Source organism: Aristolochia californica, unplaced genomic scaffold (assembly GCF_029961685.1).
Source record: "Aristolochia californica isolate CCGP_79_NKW_82.1479 unplaced genomic scaffold, dmAriCali1.0.hap1 SCAF_15, whole genome shotgun sequence".
NCBI lineage: Eukaryota > Viridiplantae > Streptophyta > Magnoliopsida > Piperales > Aristolochiaceae > Aristolochia > Aristolochia californica.
The window spans coordinates 23,173,064-23,190,984 of NW_027181826.1; the positions used below are offsets into that span (position 1 = coordinate 23,173,064).

At 41.5% G+C, this 17,921-nt stretch overlaps 3 protein-coding genes and 1 non-coding gene across 4 annotated transcripts; 2 read left to right on the top strand and 2 right to left on the bottom strand.

Moving 5' to 3' along the window:
- Nucleotides 1-1,586: 1,586 nt before the first annotated feature.
- Nucleotides 1,587-1,681, bottom strand: LOC137952426 (small nucleolar RNA Z122). Its single transcript, XR_011112259.1, has one exon. It is a non-coding gene; the product is annotated as a small nucleolar RNA Z122 (small nucleolar RNA).
- A 223-nt stretch (nt 1,682-1,904) lies between these two features.
- Nucleotides 1,905-3,619, bottom strand: LOC137951388 (uncharacterized). The gene has a single exon (XM_068798005.1). The coding sequence runs from the start codon at nt 3,389-3,391 to the stop codon at nt 2,159-2,161; it is 1,233 nt and encodes a 410-aa protein (XP_068654106.1). The 5' UTR covers nt 3,392-3,619; the 3' UTR covers nt 1,905-2,158.
- Nucleotides 3,620-8,846: 5,227 nt separating this feature from the next.
- On the top strand, nt 8,847-9,950 carry LOC137951259 (acetylajmalan esterase-like). Its single transcript, XM_068797846.1, has one exon. It carries the CDS (start codon nt 8,847-8,849, stop codon nt 9,948-9,950), a length of 1,104 nt encoding a protein of 367 aa, XP_068653947.1.
- A 7,053-nt stretch (nt 9,951-17,003) lies between these two features.
- On the top strand, nt 17,004-17,915 carry LOC137951260 (GDSL esterase/lipase At1g28570-like). Its single transcript, XM_068797847.1, has one exon. The coding sequence runs from the start codon at nt 17,004-17,006 to the stop codon at nt 17,913-17,915; it is 912 nt and encodes a 303-aa protein (XP_068653948.1).
- Nucleotides 17,916-17,921: the final 6 nt, after the last annotated feature.

Here is a 17,921-nt window from a genome sequence, read left to right on the forward strand (position 1 = left end):
CCAACAGGCCCAAAACAAGAAAATCGAAGTTATTGAGCAAGAAGATTCGCTTACTGTCGACAAGCAAAGCTATGCGCTGCCTCCCACACACAGATCTCTTTATCGTTCTACAAGTTGCAGAAAAATGCCACGGCGGGAAGCCATAAATTGCGTTCGAATCATTGAATGTTGACTGAAGTCGATTCAATGGGAACAGGAAAGCAAGTGGACGTTATCGTAACCTTTTCTCCTCTTTTGGGAAGATCTGTTGAAAGGCTGCAAGTGGGCGCAAGAGTCTCCATTCGGGTTCGTGATTTGTAATTTTTGTGGGTATGATAAGGTTCATGGGACCCTTCAAGAGTGTCTCCATATTGAGTTGTTGATTTGGAATTTTATGGGTGATGGGACCCTTCAAGAGTCTCCCTTCAGTTGGAGTAAGTGTGAAAGAGAAAAAAAAAAGTGATTTAGATGAGACTCAACTTGACCTTGGACTCAAATAAACTGGTGAGATATGTTGAGTCTATTCAAGATGATTAATTAATAATAATTGGGTGTTTAAATTTTATGGGTGATAAAGGTCAAAAGCATATCCATGATATGTGTCTTATATTTATTAAAGTTTCAAAATCATTCCAAAGATAATTAACTAGTAATCATTTAACGGTTCCTTACATCACATTTTGTTTTAATACTTGTTAAAGTTAGATTAAAGTCATTTTGTCTTACGGGATGAGGTCAGAATTTTGCATAAAAACCATGGTTTGGAACTCTCAACTTGATCCTACCCATCCCTATACCAACAACCACCACCTTATCTTCCACATCTCAGAAAAGGAAAAGCGCGGGATAACTACAACTAAAAGGAGTGCATGAACGTTCAACTGGCTTCCCCCTTTCCCAAAAGCGAGCCTCACGGACGACATTCAGAGCGGAAACGAAGGAGGATTCCGAGAACGAGGACCGTGCCTTGTTCAAATCATTTCGAAGAGGACAGCGATAAGACGGATGAAAGGTGGGCGAATGCTGCTAAAATGTCCAATCAGCACTGGTGGATTTGTATTTTGTGCATGAAGACTGAGATCGAAATTAGCTTGCAAAATTCAATGGCTAAGTACCATTCACCGAAGGATATGACCCACAAGACAAGACACCGAATATGGCTTACGATAGTATTGAGGACTGAAGAGAAGGGGACCCCTCGACAGACAGACCTCGACCGTCAATAAGCATGTCCAACCCACAAATCCAAAAGCGTTTTTCCTTTTCTTTTTACAATTTTAAAATACGAAAGAGGATATTCACCGTTTACGAAAAACAGAACGAAACAAAAGTTAGAATTTAACTATTTATATATTTCCATTTGACCGATAAAAATATTCGCGCAGCAAGAATCCTGCCACCTGAAAAGCAACAACTTTAACAGAAAACACAAAATAAAGGACTCGAATCTAACTTGCGCCGGTGATCCGTGAACATCATCTGCCACTCAACAGACTTGTCTTTGGAATCGCACAGAACGGCCCTCCAGCGCTCTGTAGCATAGAATGCATTAAATAACCTAACGTGCGCCGAGGGACACGACAGCAGAGAGACAAACAACGAAAGGTTTCGGGATCAGACTGACGTGCAAAAAACTATTCAGCACAGCACAACATCCATGTGCCTCTGAGATAGCGTTCAAAGTCTCTCATCACTTCCCAAACCCAACGGACTCTGACAACATTCGGAACAATTTAGCATCGATCCGGTTTCGCAGACTAACATGCGCAGACCGACACATAGCCTTACTAGCACAAAGCATCAAAAAAGGACGTCTGGCTCTTGTTCAAACTTTTTTCATGCATTTTGCATCCAACATATTTTAAGTTTTTGAACCAGAAGAAATCGATAAATCAATGAAACGATGGAAGAGAGAGCAATTACAAAAAAGAGAAAAACTGGCTCATTTATATCATCATTGACTTCAGAAAGTTTATCCAAATAAACAGACACCAGCAAAAACCAAAAAAATAATAAAAAAAAGGAAAACATACAAATCAGAACTCTAATTTGCAGACAGCACAATAAGGGAGCAAAAGGCCTACATTAGCCCGAAAAAAATAAAAAAAGACAGGCCTGTATGTACATCTACAGATGTAAGAGTAATCAACTCCACAAGGTAAGAACAAAAAGAAAATAGTTAATAGGAATTATACCAAACTCCAGAGTTGAGAGTCCGATCACCTCGACTACGTGACTGACCCCTCACGGCGACGGCGTCCTTCTTTTGCGGCAAGAACAGCTGGCCTAACCCGAAAACAGAACCGGTCTTTGAAGATCCCCGCAGCGAGCACACTGGAACGTTGAGTACCGGAGTAACCCTCACGTTCGCAGAATAAGATCTCTCCATGCCTCGATGCCTAATATTCCTCGATCCGCCATTGAAGCTGCTCGGGCTGCTGGAGCTTCGCTCCAAGCTCTGGAATACGATTTTTCCCGACGAGTTCATACGTGGACTGTCTACTGACACACCACGCACGGGAACGGTAGCAGAGTCCAGCGCTCTGCGCATTGCGCGGCGCCCGATCCTGCCGGCCTGATGATCCAACGGCCTGGAGTGCTCGACTGCGTTCCGGGCTTTAGAAACTCTAAGGCGGGGAGGATTACGATTGAGCGAAATCGGATGGGGGTACGGTTTGTCGGAATCGAGAGACAGCCGGGGGAGATCTTCGTGATCAGGACCGGAAGACGAAGAAGAAGATAAAGAGAGACGCGAAGAGATGGATACCGACTCACAATCTGAATCTCGGAGTAGGGGAAGACTCAGAGATGCATCAACCGAAGAAGATGATTTATTGGTCCGGTGGAGAAAATGCTTCAGCGATTTCGGGTTCGGACTCTTGGAAGGCACAGAAGCAGCTTTCTGAAGCTCAGGCTTCGGATTCTGCGATTTCTTCAGCCCCAAAAGCTCTCTCCACCTGCTTGAACACCTCGGCGCCTTGGGAGAAAACAGATAGGAGTCAGAACCAGTAACATCGAGTCTCCTACGTGACTTAACCGCCTCAGGCAGTCGAACCATGCTCGAGGAGGTCGTCAAATCAGCGGTCGGACGTACGGCAGCAAGCTGCAAAGGCACCAGCTTCCCGTCCAAAAAGAGCTCGTCAGCCGGAAGCATCGTAACCGGATCGTCGAGCCTAAACTCGAAGTCGAACAAATCCTTGCCCGACGGCTCCGGATCTGCCTTCACAACAGGCTTCTGCGTCTTCTCAGCGGGCGCCGGAGCTTTCTCTACGGCGCTAGCCTTCCCGCCATCATCAACGAAATCCCGGCTAAAGGAGATCCTAGGGCTGAGCCAGCCGTACGAAGGGAAGGTCGGACAGTCGAGAAAGCTCTCCGTCGCCATTCCGATGTTGTTCACGCACGCAGACGCCATCAGCGATCATTGACAGACAACACTCCGACTACAAAACGGATACCAGTTGCCCCCAAGCCGGCCGTCACCGATACTCGACGTTAAGGAAAAAGACTATCAAAGCCGAAAAATGAATAGATGTTATAGATCTTCAGCAGAGTACGGGGGGGGGAAGGGGGTGAGAGAAGGAAAGGGCGTCGTAGAAATACGTCGGGGACCGAGTTAGGGTTTTTTTGGAGAAGAAAGAGAAAGAGGCAGACCCTGCTAAACTGAGTACGCCGCTCGATATTTAAGCACTTCCTGAGACGGAACCGGGTCTTGGAAATTTATACGACTTGTACGTGACCAAGTGGAGGTACGCGCCACGTATTACCTGGCACTTTTTCTGTTAATTTACCGTTTTACCCCGGTCTTTCTCTACAATTCTCATATGCGGATTACTTTGGTGAATTGGAAAACCGACCAAACCCAATGTGGTCAGGCCCGACCCCGACGATGGGGCCGAGACCAGATTCGGACGAGAGTCAAGCAATAATAGAGGAGATGTTTTGCATGTACATTGTGCCACGATAATTCCTAAGTGGACCTGCATGAAATGACATGATGTATGCATTTTCCCTTGTTGTGGCCTAAAGGGACAAGTGAGCCGCGAGCACATTGTGGTCATAACCCAATTCAATTCGAACCCCATAGGGCAGTGGTACTTGAAGTAATAGTAAATGACACTTGTGAACCTACTTTATGGGGGCCTCTTTTACCTAACTTAAAATTGATGACAATAACGACTTGATGTGATCTTCTAACAAACTTAGTAAAAGATGAGTACTTTAGTCCAAGATTACTAGAGGTGAATTTTGTAAACTCTTTAAAGGAGCTTTAATGAATTGGCTTTTTCTGTTGACTAAATTTTTGCACCCTAATTTACATCACACATTCAACTCTTTTCATGGGATATAAATTTTCAATCACCCAATTAAGCGTGGACCACATGACACGCTGTCAGCGACTATCGAATATCCCATGCCAAGGGGGTGAGGGTTCGTATATCGGGTAAAATGTGTGGTTAGGGTAGAGGGTGGACACAGGCCAAGTTATCGACTCGGTCTCGCCTCCGTTTAAATGGACCACATTTATCTGATGCTCTTAATCATACGTCCCTTTTGCCCTTTCCGGCCCGAACCACGAGAAATTCCATTCTCGGCCGAAAATATCGTCTCAATATCTCGCATTTCATTCTTGTCACTTTTTTGTCGCAGGGATCTGACAACTCTGACGTTGACCAATCCTCTGTACCCTTGCCTCTGGCACGTGACTTTAAACGCTCTCTTCCCTACCCCTGCTTCCCGCTTGTCTCGCCTCACCCATCCCTCACCGTCCGATCTCGCGATCTTTTCTCCAATCCGACGGCATGCACACACTCCAAACCCCCACCCCTCGCTGTCCTTTCACATCATTATCTATAACCTCATCCAATCCCCCCTCCTAGTTCACATGACTGCCAGCTGTCGAGCATCTCGCTCTAAACCAGAAGCCTCCACGTGGCGACACCAGCCGCTGGCCTTTATGTGACCGTACGAGCCGGGGACCGAGGACTCGGCAAGAGGAGGTTGCGTGAAGAACACCTCTTAATAGTTCCGTTTTTGGCCGCATCGTGATGATCGACGGTCGAAACGCTCTTCGAGTGGGAGCCACTTTAAGATTACGTTTTTATATGAAATGATGGAATTGGACTTCGAATCCTGTCGCTTCCGAGAGTGAAAACGTGTTTAATTACACCCGAACCGTTTCAGTCCGCAACCGGGCATGATGGACGGCCGCGAATGCTTTGATATTTCACGTTATCGTTAGGAAATGACGGAATCGGGCTTCCCACTTGTGGGAGGAATGGGACGACTTTGGAGGTCATTTTGGGGAAGACAGTGAAACGCTGCAGGACGTGGTGCAGAGGTGCGATGAGAAAGTAATGATGGCGGGACATAAAGGCGCCAAAAATTGGATTTGGTCACGTCAGCGCTCTTTTGATAGAGGACTTCTGTTCGAAGAATTTACGATAATATCCTTTTTATCTATCGGCGAGGGAGAGCGGTCGTGAAATCATTCAGGTAAGGAAAGAGAGGAGGGATCTAAGTGGTTAACTGCCTGTCGTACGATGTCGGACAATGACCGGGTGACAGGGCACAAAAAGATGTTTCCAGATGTCACTGAGGGACTAGACGACATATTTTGAGACACGTGTCCATCAAATAACGACCTAAATGTTGGGCCAATCAATCGAGGCGGCGGAGTCCGTTGGATGTGGATTAGGCCTTAAAGCTATAATTATGCCGGCCATGATCGGTTAGGGTTTCGGAACCCTAGAAAAAACATGAAAGTGATTTTTTGAGAAAATAAAATAATAAAAAAATATAATTTCTCTCTTAGTTATAATATTTTTTTTTAAAATGATAGAATTCCAAGAGAAAAGAAAAAAAATAAAAAAGTAGAATTTTTTAAAATATTACTATTTTTTTTCCATGTACATCCAAATTAGATAAACTATATTTCTCTCTGATTTTTTATGGACATCCAAATAAGAAAAAAAAAACCTTTTTTTTTCTTTCTTTTTCTGTTTTTTACTTTTATTTTCTTTTCTAGGGGTTCCAAACAAACGAGAAAGACCTTGACCAAATACTTTTTTAACTTGGTTCAATTAAATAAATTTTAAATTTTATTTTTCTCCTATTCTCCTTGTGCATCCAAATAAGAGAAACATTTGTTTTCTCTTTTATTTTCCATTGGCATTCTAACAAGATAAAAGTAACATTTTTTTCTTTCTTTTGTAAGGGTCCCAAGACCCTTCTTGACCCACACCAAATGACCAATTGACCAAATTAAATAAGAGAAAATTAGTACAACATCATTAAACCAAGTCGGTTTAAAGGAGGGCGTTGTAATCCTGGGTTAAGTACATATGTCTTCCGCTCCTAACAAACCTGTATTTTGGATAGTATTAACTAGGTGTTTAACATTTGGTATCAGAGCAGGCGCTATGTCGCGAGTTCGAATCCCGACGAGAGTCTTGAACGGTGAGAGTCCTGGGTGGAGGGGGTGACCAGCAGAAACTAGAGTGGGTCGCCGCTAGTGTAGGTAGGCGTAGACATCGGCTCGTGAAAGTGGGTGTGATGTTATGGCCTTCTACTTCTAACAGGTCGGTCTTTTGGGTAGTATTGGCTATGTGCTCAACGTTTGGTATCAGAGCTAGCACCACGTCCGGAGTTCGATTCCCAACGGACCTGGGTGATCGCGAACCCCGGAATGCAGGGTTTCCCAGTTAGGCTATGTACCTATGCTTTCCGCTCCTAATAGGCCCGACTTTTGGGTAGTATTGGTTAGGTGCTCAATATTTGTTGGGTAATGTGGAAGGGGCCAAAATATTTCGGCGAGAGCTTGTGCCGACTGTCGCCAAAGAAGCTTGACAGTAAGGTTGTAGACGTAGCCACCCAATATCACCCGGATTGTACTGAATGTCTCAGTGACCCTGATCATAATATTCTTTCATCCGTGCTTGAGCTTGTTTTCAGTCGTTGGATAGTACATGCTAACAATTGAACTCGATCTAGCAGAGCTTTATCAACGACATCCACTCTGGTGGAACCCTGAACATAAGAAAGTAACCGTGGGAGATCTTGACCATATACGATCCGGAATGGGGTCTCTTGTATGACAGTGTGGAAGGAAGTATTGTAGCAATACTCCGCCCAAGGAATGCAGTCCACCCACCGTTTAGGGCGGTCTCTGACCAAACACCATAAATACATTTCAATGGTGCGGGTCACCACCTCTGTCTGGCCATCCGATTGAGGGTGATACGCTGAAGAATAATTGAGCTTGGTGCTACAAAACTTGAAAAGATCTCTCCAAAATTGACTAGTAAAAACTACATCCCGATCACTTACAATTGATTATGGAATACCGTGTAGGTGAACAATATATGTGAAAAATACTTGTGCTACTGATGCCGCTGTTTAGGGATTCTCCAATGGGATGAAGTGTGCATATTTTGAGAATCTGTTCACTACCACAAAAAGAGTAGATTTTTCCGAAGACTTAGGAAGACCTTTAATAAAATCCATAGAGATGTCCGACCAAACTTGAGTGGGAAGCTCGAGCGGTTGCAACACTGCCTTATTCCTTTGACACACTTGACAAGCAGCTACATATGATGCAATTGATGATTTCATACCTTCCCAATAAAAATCCCCTCAGACCCGTATTAAGGTTCTTTGAATTCCTTCATGATAACTTTTATGATAAGATGACAACGCATTGGCAACCAGAAGAGAAGAGTGAGATAAATAAATGCTCTTCTTATATAAGATGAGGTTGTCATGAAGGGACCATTTTGGAGCTATTTCTCCAGCGGCAATTTGTTGAAACAACTCTTGCAATTCTGGTGTGCGTCTGTTTTCCACCGATATGGAGTCCAAGAGTAGAGGGGTGGGGTGACTAATGGCACACAAATGTGCTGAAACTTCTGATCTACGTGAGAGGGCATCAACTGTTGTATTCAATCTACCTGCCTTGTGTTCCACCGTAAAATCAAATCCCAATAATTCACTAATCCAATGCCGTTGAGGGGAAGTGGAGATGTGCTGATCCAACAAATATTTCAAACTGTAGTGGTCAGTGCGTATGAGAAAATATCTACCCCATAAATAAGGTCGCCAGTGGCGGACTGCCAACGAGTTCACATTCATAGGCGGTTGGATAAATGAGCTGCTAGGGGCACATAATTGGGAATGAACTTTCTATAATATCCGGCTAAGCCCAAAAAACCTCGTAAAGCTGAAATAGTGCTCGGTTGAGGCTAATGTGTGATAGCTGCGATTTTTTTGGGTCCACTGTAGCCCTTAATGCTGTAATGATGTGCCCCAAATAAGCTACCTATGTTCTACCAAATGTACACTTGTCCTTTTTAAGTAAAGGCGATGGGCTTGAATAAGTTGGAAAACCAGGCATATATCTTCTAAATCCTGAGTCCATGACTTGCTGAAAATTAAGATATCATCAAAGATTATTAAAACAATTTTTTAGAGATAGACACTAAATACCTTAATGCCCGGAATGTTGAAGGAGTATTAGAGAGACCAAAGGGCATCATGATGAATTCAAAGTGGCCATGATGAGTATGGAATGATGTCTTCTCAATATCCGGAGGATACATGCGGACTTGATGCGGACTAAATAATATTTTAAGTAACTTATTTTAATTTTTTTTTAATTTTATACATTTCGTTTTACCGGACTAACGGTCTGTATTGTGTATACACCGTGGAGCAACTGTTGAAACCGAATGACTAAACAAGTCGCAAAGGAAGACTCCGTGTGGTTAAATTAGTAAATGCAGAGTCCAACTCGAGTTCCATTCAAGCCAAAACAGGAAAACAGGTTCTATAAAAGCCATGTCTTAGTACCCTAATCATCGTATCAATATTCAATGGCTTTCTCTAAATCCGCCGTTGCCATCATTGTCTTCGCCCTTGCAATCCTTCGCCTCCCTGATTCTGCTGCTTCTGATGCCTCTCATTTTGGAGGTTTTGATGCAATCTATAGCTTCGGCGACTCCATGGCAGACACGGGTAATCTGATTCGCGAAGGTCTGGGACCTATTGGAGCATTTGATCGCTTTCCATACGGAGAAACCTACTTCGGAAGACCGACGGGCCGATGCTCGAACGGCAGGCTCATGATCGATTTCATTGCCGAACGCTTTGATCTCCCCTTTCTCAACGCCTATCTCGATCGCAATGCCTCTTTCGCTAACGGGGTGAATTTCGCCGTCGCCGGAGCGACGGCCCTCGACGCTTCCTACTTGGAAAGCGTTGGTATTGTCTTGCCCTTCACCAAAAGTTCCCTCAACGTGCAACTCGATTGGTTCGAAACCCACCTCGCATCTCTTTGTTCTACACACGAACAATGCATAGCCAAGCTCGATACGGCCCTCTTCTTCTTGGGAGAGATCGGTGGAAACGACTATAATTACGCGATCTTCAAAGGCAAAACAATTTCAGAAGCTACCTCCCTCATGCCCCTTATCATCAAAAACTTAAAAGATGCAGCTAAAAAAGTGATTAAACATGGAGCTCGTCACTTGATTGTGCCCGGCAATTTCCCCACCGGATGCGCAACCTGTTACCTCACGGCGTTCCGCAGCACCAACTCCTCTGATTACGATGGAAGAAGGTGCCTCAAACGCTACAACGAGTTCGCACAGCTTCACAACAACCAGCTGCAACTGATGCTTCAAGGCTTGAGGGAACAATTCCCTTCCGTTAACATACAGTACGCGGACTACTACAATGTATCGTTACAGGTTCTCGATAATGCTCAGACTTTGGGTGTCGACATGGAATCTCGATTCCAAGCTTGTTGCGGTGGGGGAGGCGAATACAATTTCGACCCAAATGCTATGTGTGGAGAAAATGGGACCTCAACCTGCTCTGATCCTTCTAAGCATCTCTCTTGGGATGGAATGCATATGACCGAGATGGCTTACAGAGAAATGGTCGCGTCCCTCTTCGCGGGAAATTTGAAAGGATAGATGAATTAGTCTGGAGTTGAATATTTCCACTTATTTTCAATATTTAAGATTTTTTTTTATTATGTTGGATTTTCTACCAAATTGGTGGCTTGGATGGTTTAGTTCAATGCGGATTGAAGTTTTAATAAATAAATTATTTATTTTTTAAGAAATATTTGTTATATGAAATATTTTTTATTAATTATTAAAAAAGTTTATTTTTTAGAGTATATTTCTTTAATTGCACTAAATAATGATTATGTATCTTATTCTAATATTAAATTTATCTTATTTAATTATATTTATACAATTTATCAAACAACATATATCTTTTAAAGTTTTATAATAGTTTTTAATAATTTTATTTCCTTTTTATAATTCAATTTAAAATGTAAAATTATGTTTTAGACAAAAGATGTTTACATTGTGTTAATTATTTAAAAAATATTTTTATTAATTAATTTTGGTTATTTTTTACCTATTTTATTTATTTTAATTTTAGATAAAATATTAAGTTTAATAGTTAAATATATAGATTGATAAAGTACTAGTAAATGTTAAAAGACCCAAAAGCATCATTTTAATTTTTATATTTAATTTCTAATTTAAATTAATAGATTATTTAAAAAAAATTATATTTCATTTTAACTTTTGGTGGATTTTTTTCAGTTTTTGAATGCATATTGAGTAAAGGAATTGATAATTAAATATTGAGAAAAAGTGGTAATTTTTTGAGTTCTTAGCATTTTGAAGAGTGGTAAACCATCCAGGGCCAAGAGGGTGGAAGACCTTGAGCTCCATGATTAACTAAAAAGGGAAAGACATGAATTTATAGTTATTTTTTTAAATCTATTTATTTTTAAATATTTGATATCTATAAAATATTAGTTTCATTTTGGAGTATTAGTAAATGCATTTTATTTTTCTTAGAGTTATTTAATTAAATTATTTAATTTTCAACCTTTGATATTATTTATTCTTCTTTTCTCCCTGATATTTTGCTATTCAAAAAAAAAAGAATCTACTCTAGGGCTATTTATTCGTTTTAAATGCTAGAAAAAAGGAAAGCTAAATGTTTGAGGTCTATGAAGAACAAACACTAAAGTTTTACCTCCTATAAGTCCTTGCTTTCATAATTAATTAGTTTCTTAATCAAATACAGAGATGAGGAGAATAAGTTAATTCGTATATACGTTAGTAATTTTCAGAATTATGTCTATGGAATACATATTTCAAAGCTTTCACTTGCCCAGAAACATGTATTTTGTTTCTCTTTTTATGTGTTAGTCTTTGTCACTTTTGTTCTCAAATTAGGGCTTTCCTCAAGAGGCAAGTTCCTAACAATTTGGTATTTGAATCAACTTTTTGGGAAACCATAAATCCATAATTTTTCATATACTTATACTCTTTACAAAACTTTTGTCCCGCCACCCCGTTTTGAACCAGCTTCCTCTACCACACTCAACCCCAAATTTCTAGCATGGAAATCAGCCGATCAATGGCTTCTCAATTTACTGTTCTCTTCTCTCATTGAGGAAGCCATGGCTGCCGCTGTTGGCCTCTCCATGGCCTGTGATGTCTGGGTCGCATTAGAGAATACATTCAGCCATCATTCGAAAGCCCGTGAACTGCGACTTAAGGATGATTTGCAACTGATGAAACGCGACACCAAACCAGTTGTTGAGTACGCTCATACCTTCAAAGCTCTTTGTGACTAGCTTCATGCCACTGGGAGACCCGTCGAAGATAATGACAAAGTGCATTAGTTCCTTCGTGGCCACGGTGCCGAATTTTCTAGCTTTTCCATTGCTCAGATCGCTCTCACCTCTCTTCTATGTTTTGTAGATTTAGTTTCTAAAACACAAAGTTTTCAGTTGTTCGAGTGGTCCCTTGAGCCTTCTACCACCACTACGGTGTTCACAACCACTCATCGTAGCCATAACAATACCCATGGAACTTTCTCTGCTTCCCGTGGTAATCAGCGATGTCGTTCTCATTCCCATGGCAACAACTCTTCCAACCAAGGACGCACCCACTTTGATCAGGGTCGTCGTCCACCCAACTGCCAAATCTGTCGCATGGAGGGCCATTATGATGACCACTGCAATCAGCGGTATACTCGGACTGATTTCTCGGCTCATCTTGTTGAAGCCTTCAACACATCTTGTTCTCTCTCTTGACCCGAGGTTGCTAACTGGTTTTTGGACACTACGGCTTCGACCCATATGACCATAGATCCATCTACTTTGGATCAGTCCAAAAATTACACGAGTAAGGACTCTGTGATAATAGTGCATCTCTACCCATTACCCACACTGGTACTTTTTCTCCTATTCCACATATTCACTTATTAGATGTCTTAGTTGTCCCTCATCTCACTAAAAATCTTCTTTCAATTAGTAAATTAACTTATGATTTCCCTCCCTCCGTTACATTTACTAATGCTCTTTTCACTATCTAGAATCGTCAAACAGGAAGGGTGGTGGCAACCGGTAAAAGAGATGGAGGGCTTTATGTGTTGGAGCGCGGCAACTCTGTTTTTCTTTCTGTTCTTAGAAATAAATCTCTACGTGCTCGTCCTGGTCATGTGAATCACTGTTATTTCATTTTTAAAATAAAAAAAAGACGTCTTTCTCTTACGTCTTTATTGCCTTCTCCCAAACTATGTAGTATCTGCCAACTCGCTAAAAATCATCGTTTGCCTTATTCTCGAAATGAACGCAGGTCGTCTTATGTATTAGATCTCATTCATTGCGATCTTTGGGGTCCTTCCCCCGTCAAATCAAATTCTGGTTTTCTCTACTATGTATTTTTTATTGATGATTATTCCCGATTCACCTGACTTTATCCTTTGAAATTTAAATCTGATTTCTTTGATATTTTTCTTCAATTTCAAAAATTTGTGGAAACCCTACATTCTACTCGTATCGAGATTTTTCAAGGTGATCGTGGTGTTGAATTTACTAGCAAGTGTTTCAAAGCTCATCTACGTTCTTCTGGCATTCATCATCAACTCTCTTGCCCATATACATCTACTCAAAACGGTTGTGCTGAAAGAAAACATCGTCATGTGACTGAGATTGGCTTAACACTTATCTTCCACTCTCATCTTCCCTCTCACTTCTGGGTTGACGCTTTCAACACTACAACTTATATCATCAACCGGTTGCCCACTCCGCTTTTTGAAGGTAAGTCACCTTTTGAACTTTTATACGGCTACTCTCCGAATTATGAAAATTTTCATCCTTTTGGTTGTCGTGTTTATCCTTGCTTGCGTGATGACTGGTTTAGCACTTCTCTTCCACTCTCATCTTCCTTCGCACTTCTGGGTTGACACTTTCAGCATTATAGCTTATATCATCAACCGATTGCCTACTCCGCTTTTTGGGAGTAAGTCACATTTTGAACTTTTATACGACAACTCTCCGAATTATGAAAATTTTCATCCTTTCGGTTGTCGTATTTATCCTTGCTTGCGTGATTATATGCCTCACAAACTTTCTCCCCGCAGCATTCCTTGCATTTTCTTAGGTTATAGTCCCTCTCACAAAGGGTTTCGTTGTCTTGATCCTCTCACCTCTAGGCTATATATCACCCATCATGCTCAATTAGATGAAAATCACTTTCTTACAATCCCTAGCTCCCAAGCCTAACCTCTCTCTTCTCTTCACATTTCCAATTTCTTGGAACCGTGTCTTCACCGTATTCAGCCCCACACCCCTTCCCCTCCTCCCCATGCTTCTTTGCCACCCTCGGCCTCTAGTCCGCCTTCTATTGAGACCGTTGCTCCTCCTCCTTCTCCCTTGGGCTCTCATCTTATGATCACCAGAGCTAAAGCTGATATTTTCAAGCCTCGTCATCCAGCGTATCTTAGTGTCTTGGGATCCTCTAGACTTATTTCGGTTCTTCTTACTTCCTCTGATCCCAAAGGATTCAAATCTGCTGCTAAGAATCCTGCTTGGCTTGCTGCCATGGATGAAGAAGTTCAAGCTCTACAAAAAAATGACATTTGGATTTTGGTTCCTCACCCTGTCAACACCAATATCGTGGGCTCTAAATGGGTGTTGCGCACTAAATATTTGTCGGATGGTTCTGTTGAGCGTCTCAAAGCTCGCCTTATTGCCAAATGTTATACTCAGGTACCTGGTCTCGACTACATTGACATTTTCAGTCCGGTTGTCAAAACTACCATAGTCCGTGTTGTGTTTTCTCTTGTTGTTACCAATAAATGGCCTCTTCGGCAACTTGATGTCAAGAATGTTTTCCTCAATGGTAACCTTACTAAATATGTTTATATGGAACAACCTCTTTGGTACATTGATCATCGTTTTCCCACTCATGTTTGTTTGTTAAAGAAAGCTCTCTATGGCCTCAAGCAAGCTCCTCGTGCCTGGTTTCAGCATTTCAGCTCCTTTCTTCTCACACATGGGTTTTCTTGTAGCCGCGATACTTCTCTCTTTGTCTTTCATCAACAATCTAGCCTTATATATTTACTTCTTTATGTTAATGATATTATTGTTACTGGCAACAATCCATCGTTGCTTGACAGCTTTACTCGTAAGCTTCATTCTGAGTTTGCTACAAAGGATTTGGGCTCTCTCAGTGACTTTCTTGGTCTACAAGCTTCGTCCACTCCTGATCATCTATTTATCAGTCAGTTAAAATATGTTTGGGATATTCTCACTCGCGCTCAGTTCCTTGACAGCAAACCTATTCACACTCCCATGGTTATTTCCCAACACTTGTCTGTTGATGGTTCTCCTTTCTCTGATCTTACTCTCTATCGATCTCTGGTTGGCGCCCTTCAGTATTTGACCATTTCGCACCCAGATATTGCTCATGCTGTCAATTTTGTTAGCCAATTTCTGCATGTCCCTACTGAAGATCATTTTCTTGTTGTTAAGCGTATTCTTCGCTATGTTAAGGGCACCTTCCATTTTGGCCTTATTTTTCGTCCATCCACTGTCCCAGTGCGCTAGTCACTTATTCGAATGCTGACTGGGTTTGGCTTACATATCTTTTTCATGATCTCAAGGTTCCCATTCCACGGCAGCCCCTTGTCCATGTTTTTTGGGCATATTTTGAGACACGTGTCCATGAAATAACGACCTAAATGTGGGCCCAATCCATCAAGGCGACAAAGTTCGTTGGATGTGGATTAGGCCTTAGAGCTGAAATTATGCCGGCCTTGATCGGTTACACGGTATATTTGGTGGTGGTGCTTTCGTAATCTCTACAAAAACATTAGGGTTTGGGAACCCTAGAAAAAATGAAAGTGATTTTTTGAGAAAAGAAAATAATAATAAAATATAATATTTTTTATCTTGAAATGATAGATTTCCAAGAAAAAGGGAAAAAATAGAAAGGGGTAGAGAAAATTTTAATAATCAAAAATTTAAAATATTATTATTTTTTATTTTTTTTATTTTTCATGTACATCCAAATAAGAGAAACTATATTTTTTTTAATTTCCTTTCTCATTTTCTATAGGCATCCAAACAAGAAAAAATAAAACTCTTTTCTTTTCTTTCCTTTTCTTTTTCTCCTTTTTTTCTTTATTTTTCTTTCCTTTTCTCTTTCTCTTATCTTTCTTTACTTTTCTTTTCTTTTCTAGGGTTCCAAACAGACAGAAAGACCTTGACGAAATACTTTTTCAACTTGACTGAATTAAATAAATTTTAAATTTTATTTTTCTTCTATTTTCCTTCTGCATCCAAATAAGGGAAACATTTGTTTTCTCTTTTCTTTTCCATTGGCATTCTAACAAGATAAAAGAAACATTTATTTATTTTTATAAGGGTCCCAAACATACTCTTAGTCATAGTCTTTTGTTTCTCTTTTTTGTGAGGAAAATATAATGACCCTTCTTGACCCACACCAAATAACCAATTGACCAAATTGAATAAGAGAAGATTGGTACGACATCATGATAGAGATAGAGATAAATATAATAATAGATATAAAGATAATGATAAAGATAAAGATCGCTAGTGTTTGAATTAGATAGAGACTCAAATTGTAGAATCCTAATCACTTACAATCTCTCTGTGTAATTCTATAAATAGATTACACTTGATCAATAATAATCACGACAATATTATTCATCTTTCCTATATTCTATATAGTATCAAAGTTTTTGATCGATTAATCAAAACCAATCTGTCGTCGCTGGAAATCCTTATTGGAAGCAGTCTACGTAGCTGCAACCCACTACCACCGCTCATATTCTCTCCCTTTCTCCATGCAATCTCGTCGGAGGTATTTTGAAAAAAAAAAAAAAAACTTCTAAGCCGGAGAAACCTTCCGCTGCTTCGTTCACCGGCGCAAACCTTGAACCCTTTTCTTCCTTCACTATTCTCGTTGCCATCACTGCTAAGCCGTTCCCGTCGATCGGTGCGGCACTACGCAATATTTTCCCTCAATTGTCTCTCCAACTCCTCTCTTGTGCTGCTCCGAGACATCACCACCACCTTTAGCCGTCGTTGCACGCAGTCGGCAAGCCAGAGCTCCGACCCTCTACTTTGCTCGTTAGCCCGTTGACAGTCTTGCGACGCCACCACCACTACCATTGTCGTCGCCGTCGATCTTCTGTTGCCTGCCTACCCTCTGCAACAAGTCGTCATCGCTCAACTACTCTGCCAGATTTCATCGAACTTTCGTCGTCACCACCGCAGCAGAGTTCCGCCGCCGCACACCGTCGTTGCACGCCGCCTACAGTATCCACTAGGGAAGCGGAGGTCGATAAAAAAAAATCACCATTTCCTTTTTTGATATGGGCATTATTTTTTATTTTTTAATTTTGTTTTTAATGTATGATGGAAGAGAAGCAGCGGAAAAGTCGAATTTGAGTGAAAATTCATTATATATTTATATTATTATTTTATCAAATATTATTAAAACGGTCTGTATTGTGTAGACACCGCGAAGGAAAGAATTTTAGCAAATTTGTTGAAACCGAATGACTAAACAAGTCGCAAAGGAAGACTCCGTGTGGTTAAATTAGTAAATGCGGAGTCCAACTCCAGTTCTATAAAAGCCAAGTCTTAGTAACCCTCATCATCATATCAATATTCAATGGCTTCCTCTAAATTCGCCATTGTCATCATTGTCTTCGCCCTAGCAATCCTTCGCTTCCCTGATTCTGCTGCTTCTGGTGCCTCTCATTTTGGAGGTTTTGATGCACTCTATAGCTTCGGCGACTCCATGGCAGACACGGGTAATCTGATTAGCGAAGGTCTGGGACCTATTGGAGCATTTGATCGCTTTCCATACGGAGAAACCTACTTCGGAAGACCGACGGGTCGATGCTCGAACGGCAGGCTCATGATCGATTTCATTGCCGAACGCTTTGATCTCCCCTTTCTCAACGCCTATCTAGATCGCAATGCCTCTTTCGCTAACGGGGTGAATTTCGCCGTCGCCGGAGCGACGGCCCTCGACGCTTCCTACTTGGAGAGCGTTGGTATTGTCTTGCCCTTCACCAAAAGTTCCCTCAACGTGCAACTCGATTGGTTCGAAACCCACCTCGCATCTCTGTGTTCTACACACAAAGAATGCAGAGCCAAGCTCGGTACGGCCCTCTTCTTCTTGGGAGAGATCGGTGGAAACGACTATAATTACGCGATCTTCAAAGGCAAAACAATTTCAGAAGCTACCTCCCTCATGCCCCTTATCATCAAAACCATTAAAGATGCAGCTAAAAAAGTGATTAAACATGGAGCTCGTCACTTGATTGTGCCCGGCAATTTCCCCACCGGATGCGCAACCTGTTACCTCACGGCGTTCCGCAGCACCAACTCCTCTGATTACGATGGAAGAAGGTGCCTCAAACGCTACAACGAGTTCGCACAGCTCCACAACAACCAGCTGCAACTGATGCTTCAAAGCTTGAGGGAACGATTCCCTTCCGTTAACATACAGTACGCGGACTACTACAATGTATCGTTACAGGTCTCGATAATGCTCAGACTTTGGGTGTCGACATAGAGTCTC

What these genes read in the sequence shown, in the direction of transcription:
- LOC137951259 (XM_068797846.1), top strand. Translation starts at nt 8,847, where the DNA reads ATGGCTTTCTCTAAATCCGCCGTTGCCATCATTGTCTTCGCCCTTGCA.
- LOC137951388 (XM_068798005.1), bottom strand. Translation starts at nt 3,391, where the DNA reads ATGGCGTCTGCGTGCGTGAACAACATCGGAATGGCGACGGAGAGCTTT.
- LOC137951260 (XM_068797847.1), top strand. Translation starts at nt 17,004, where the DNA reads ATGGCTTCCTCTAAATTCGCCATTGTCATCATTGTCTTCGCCCTAGCA.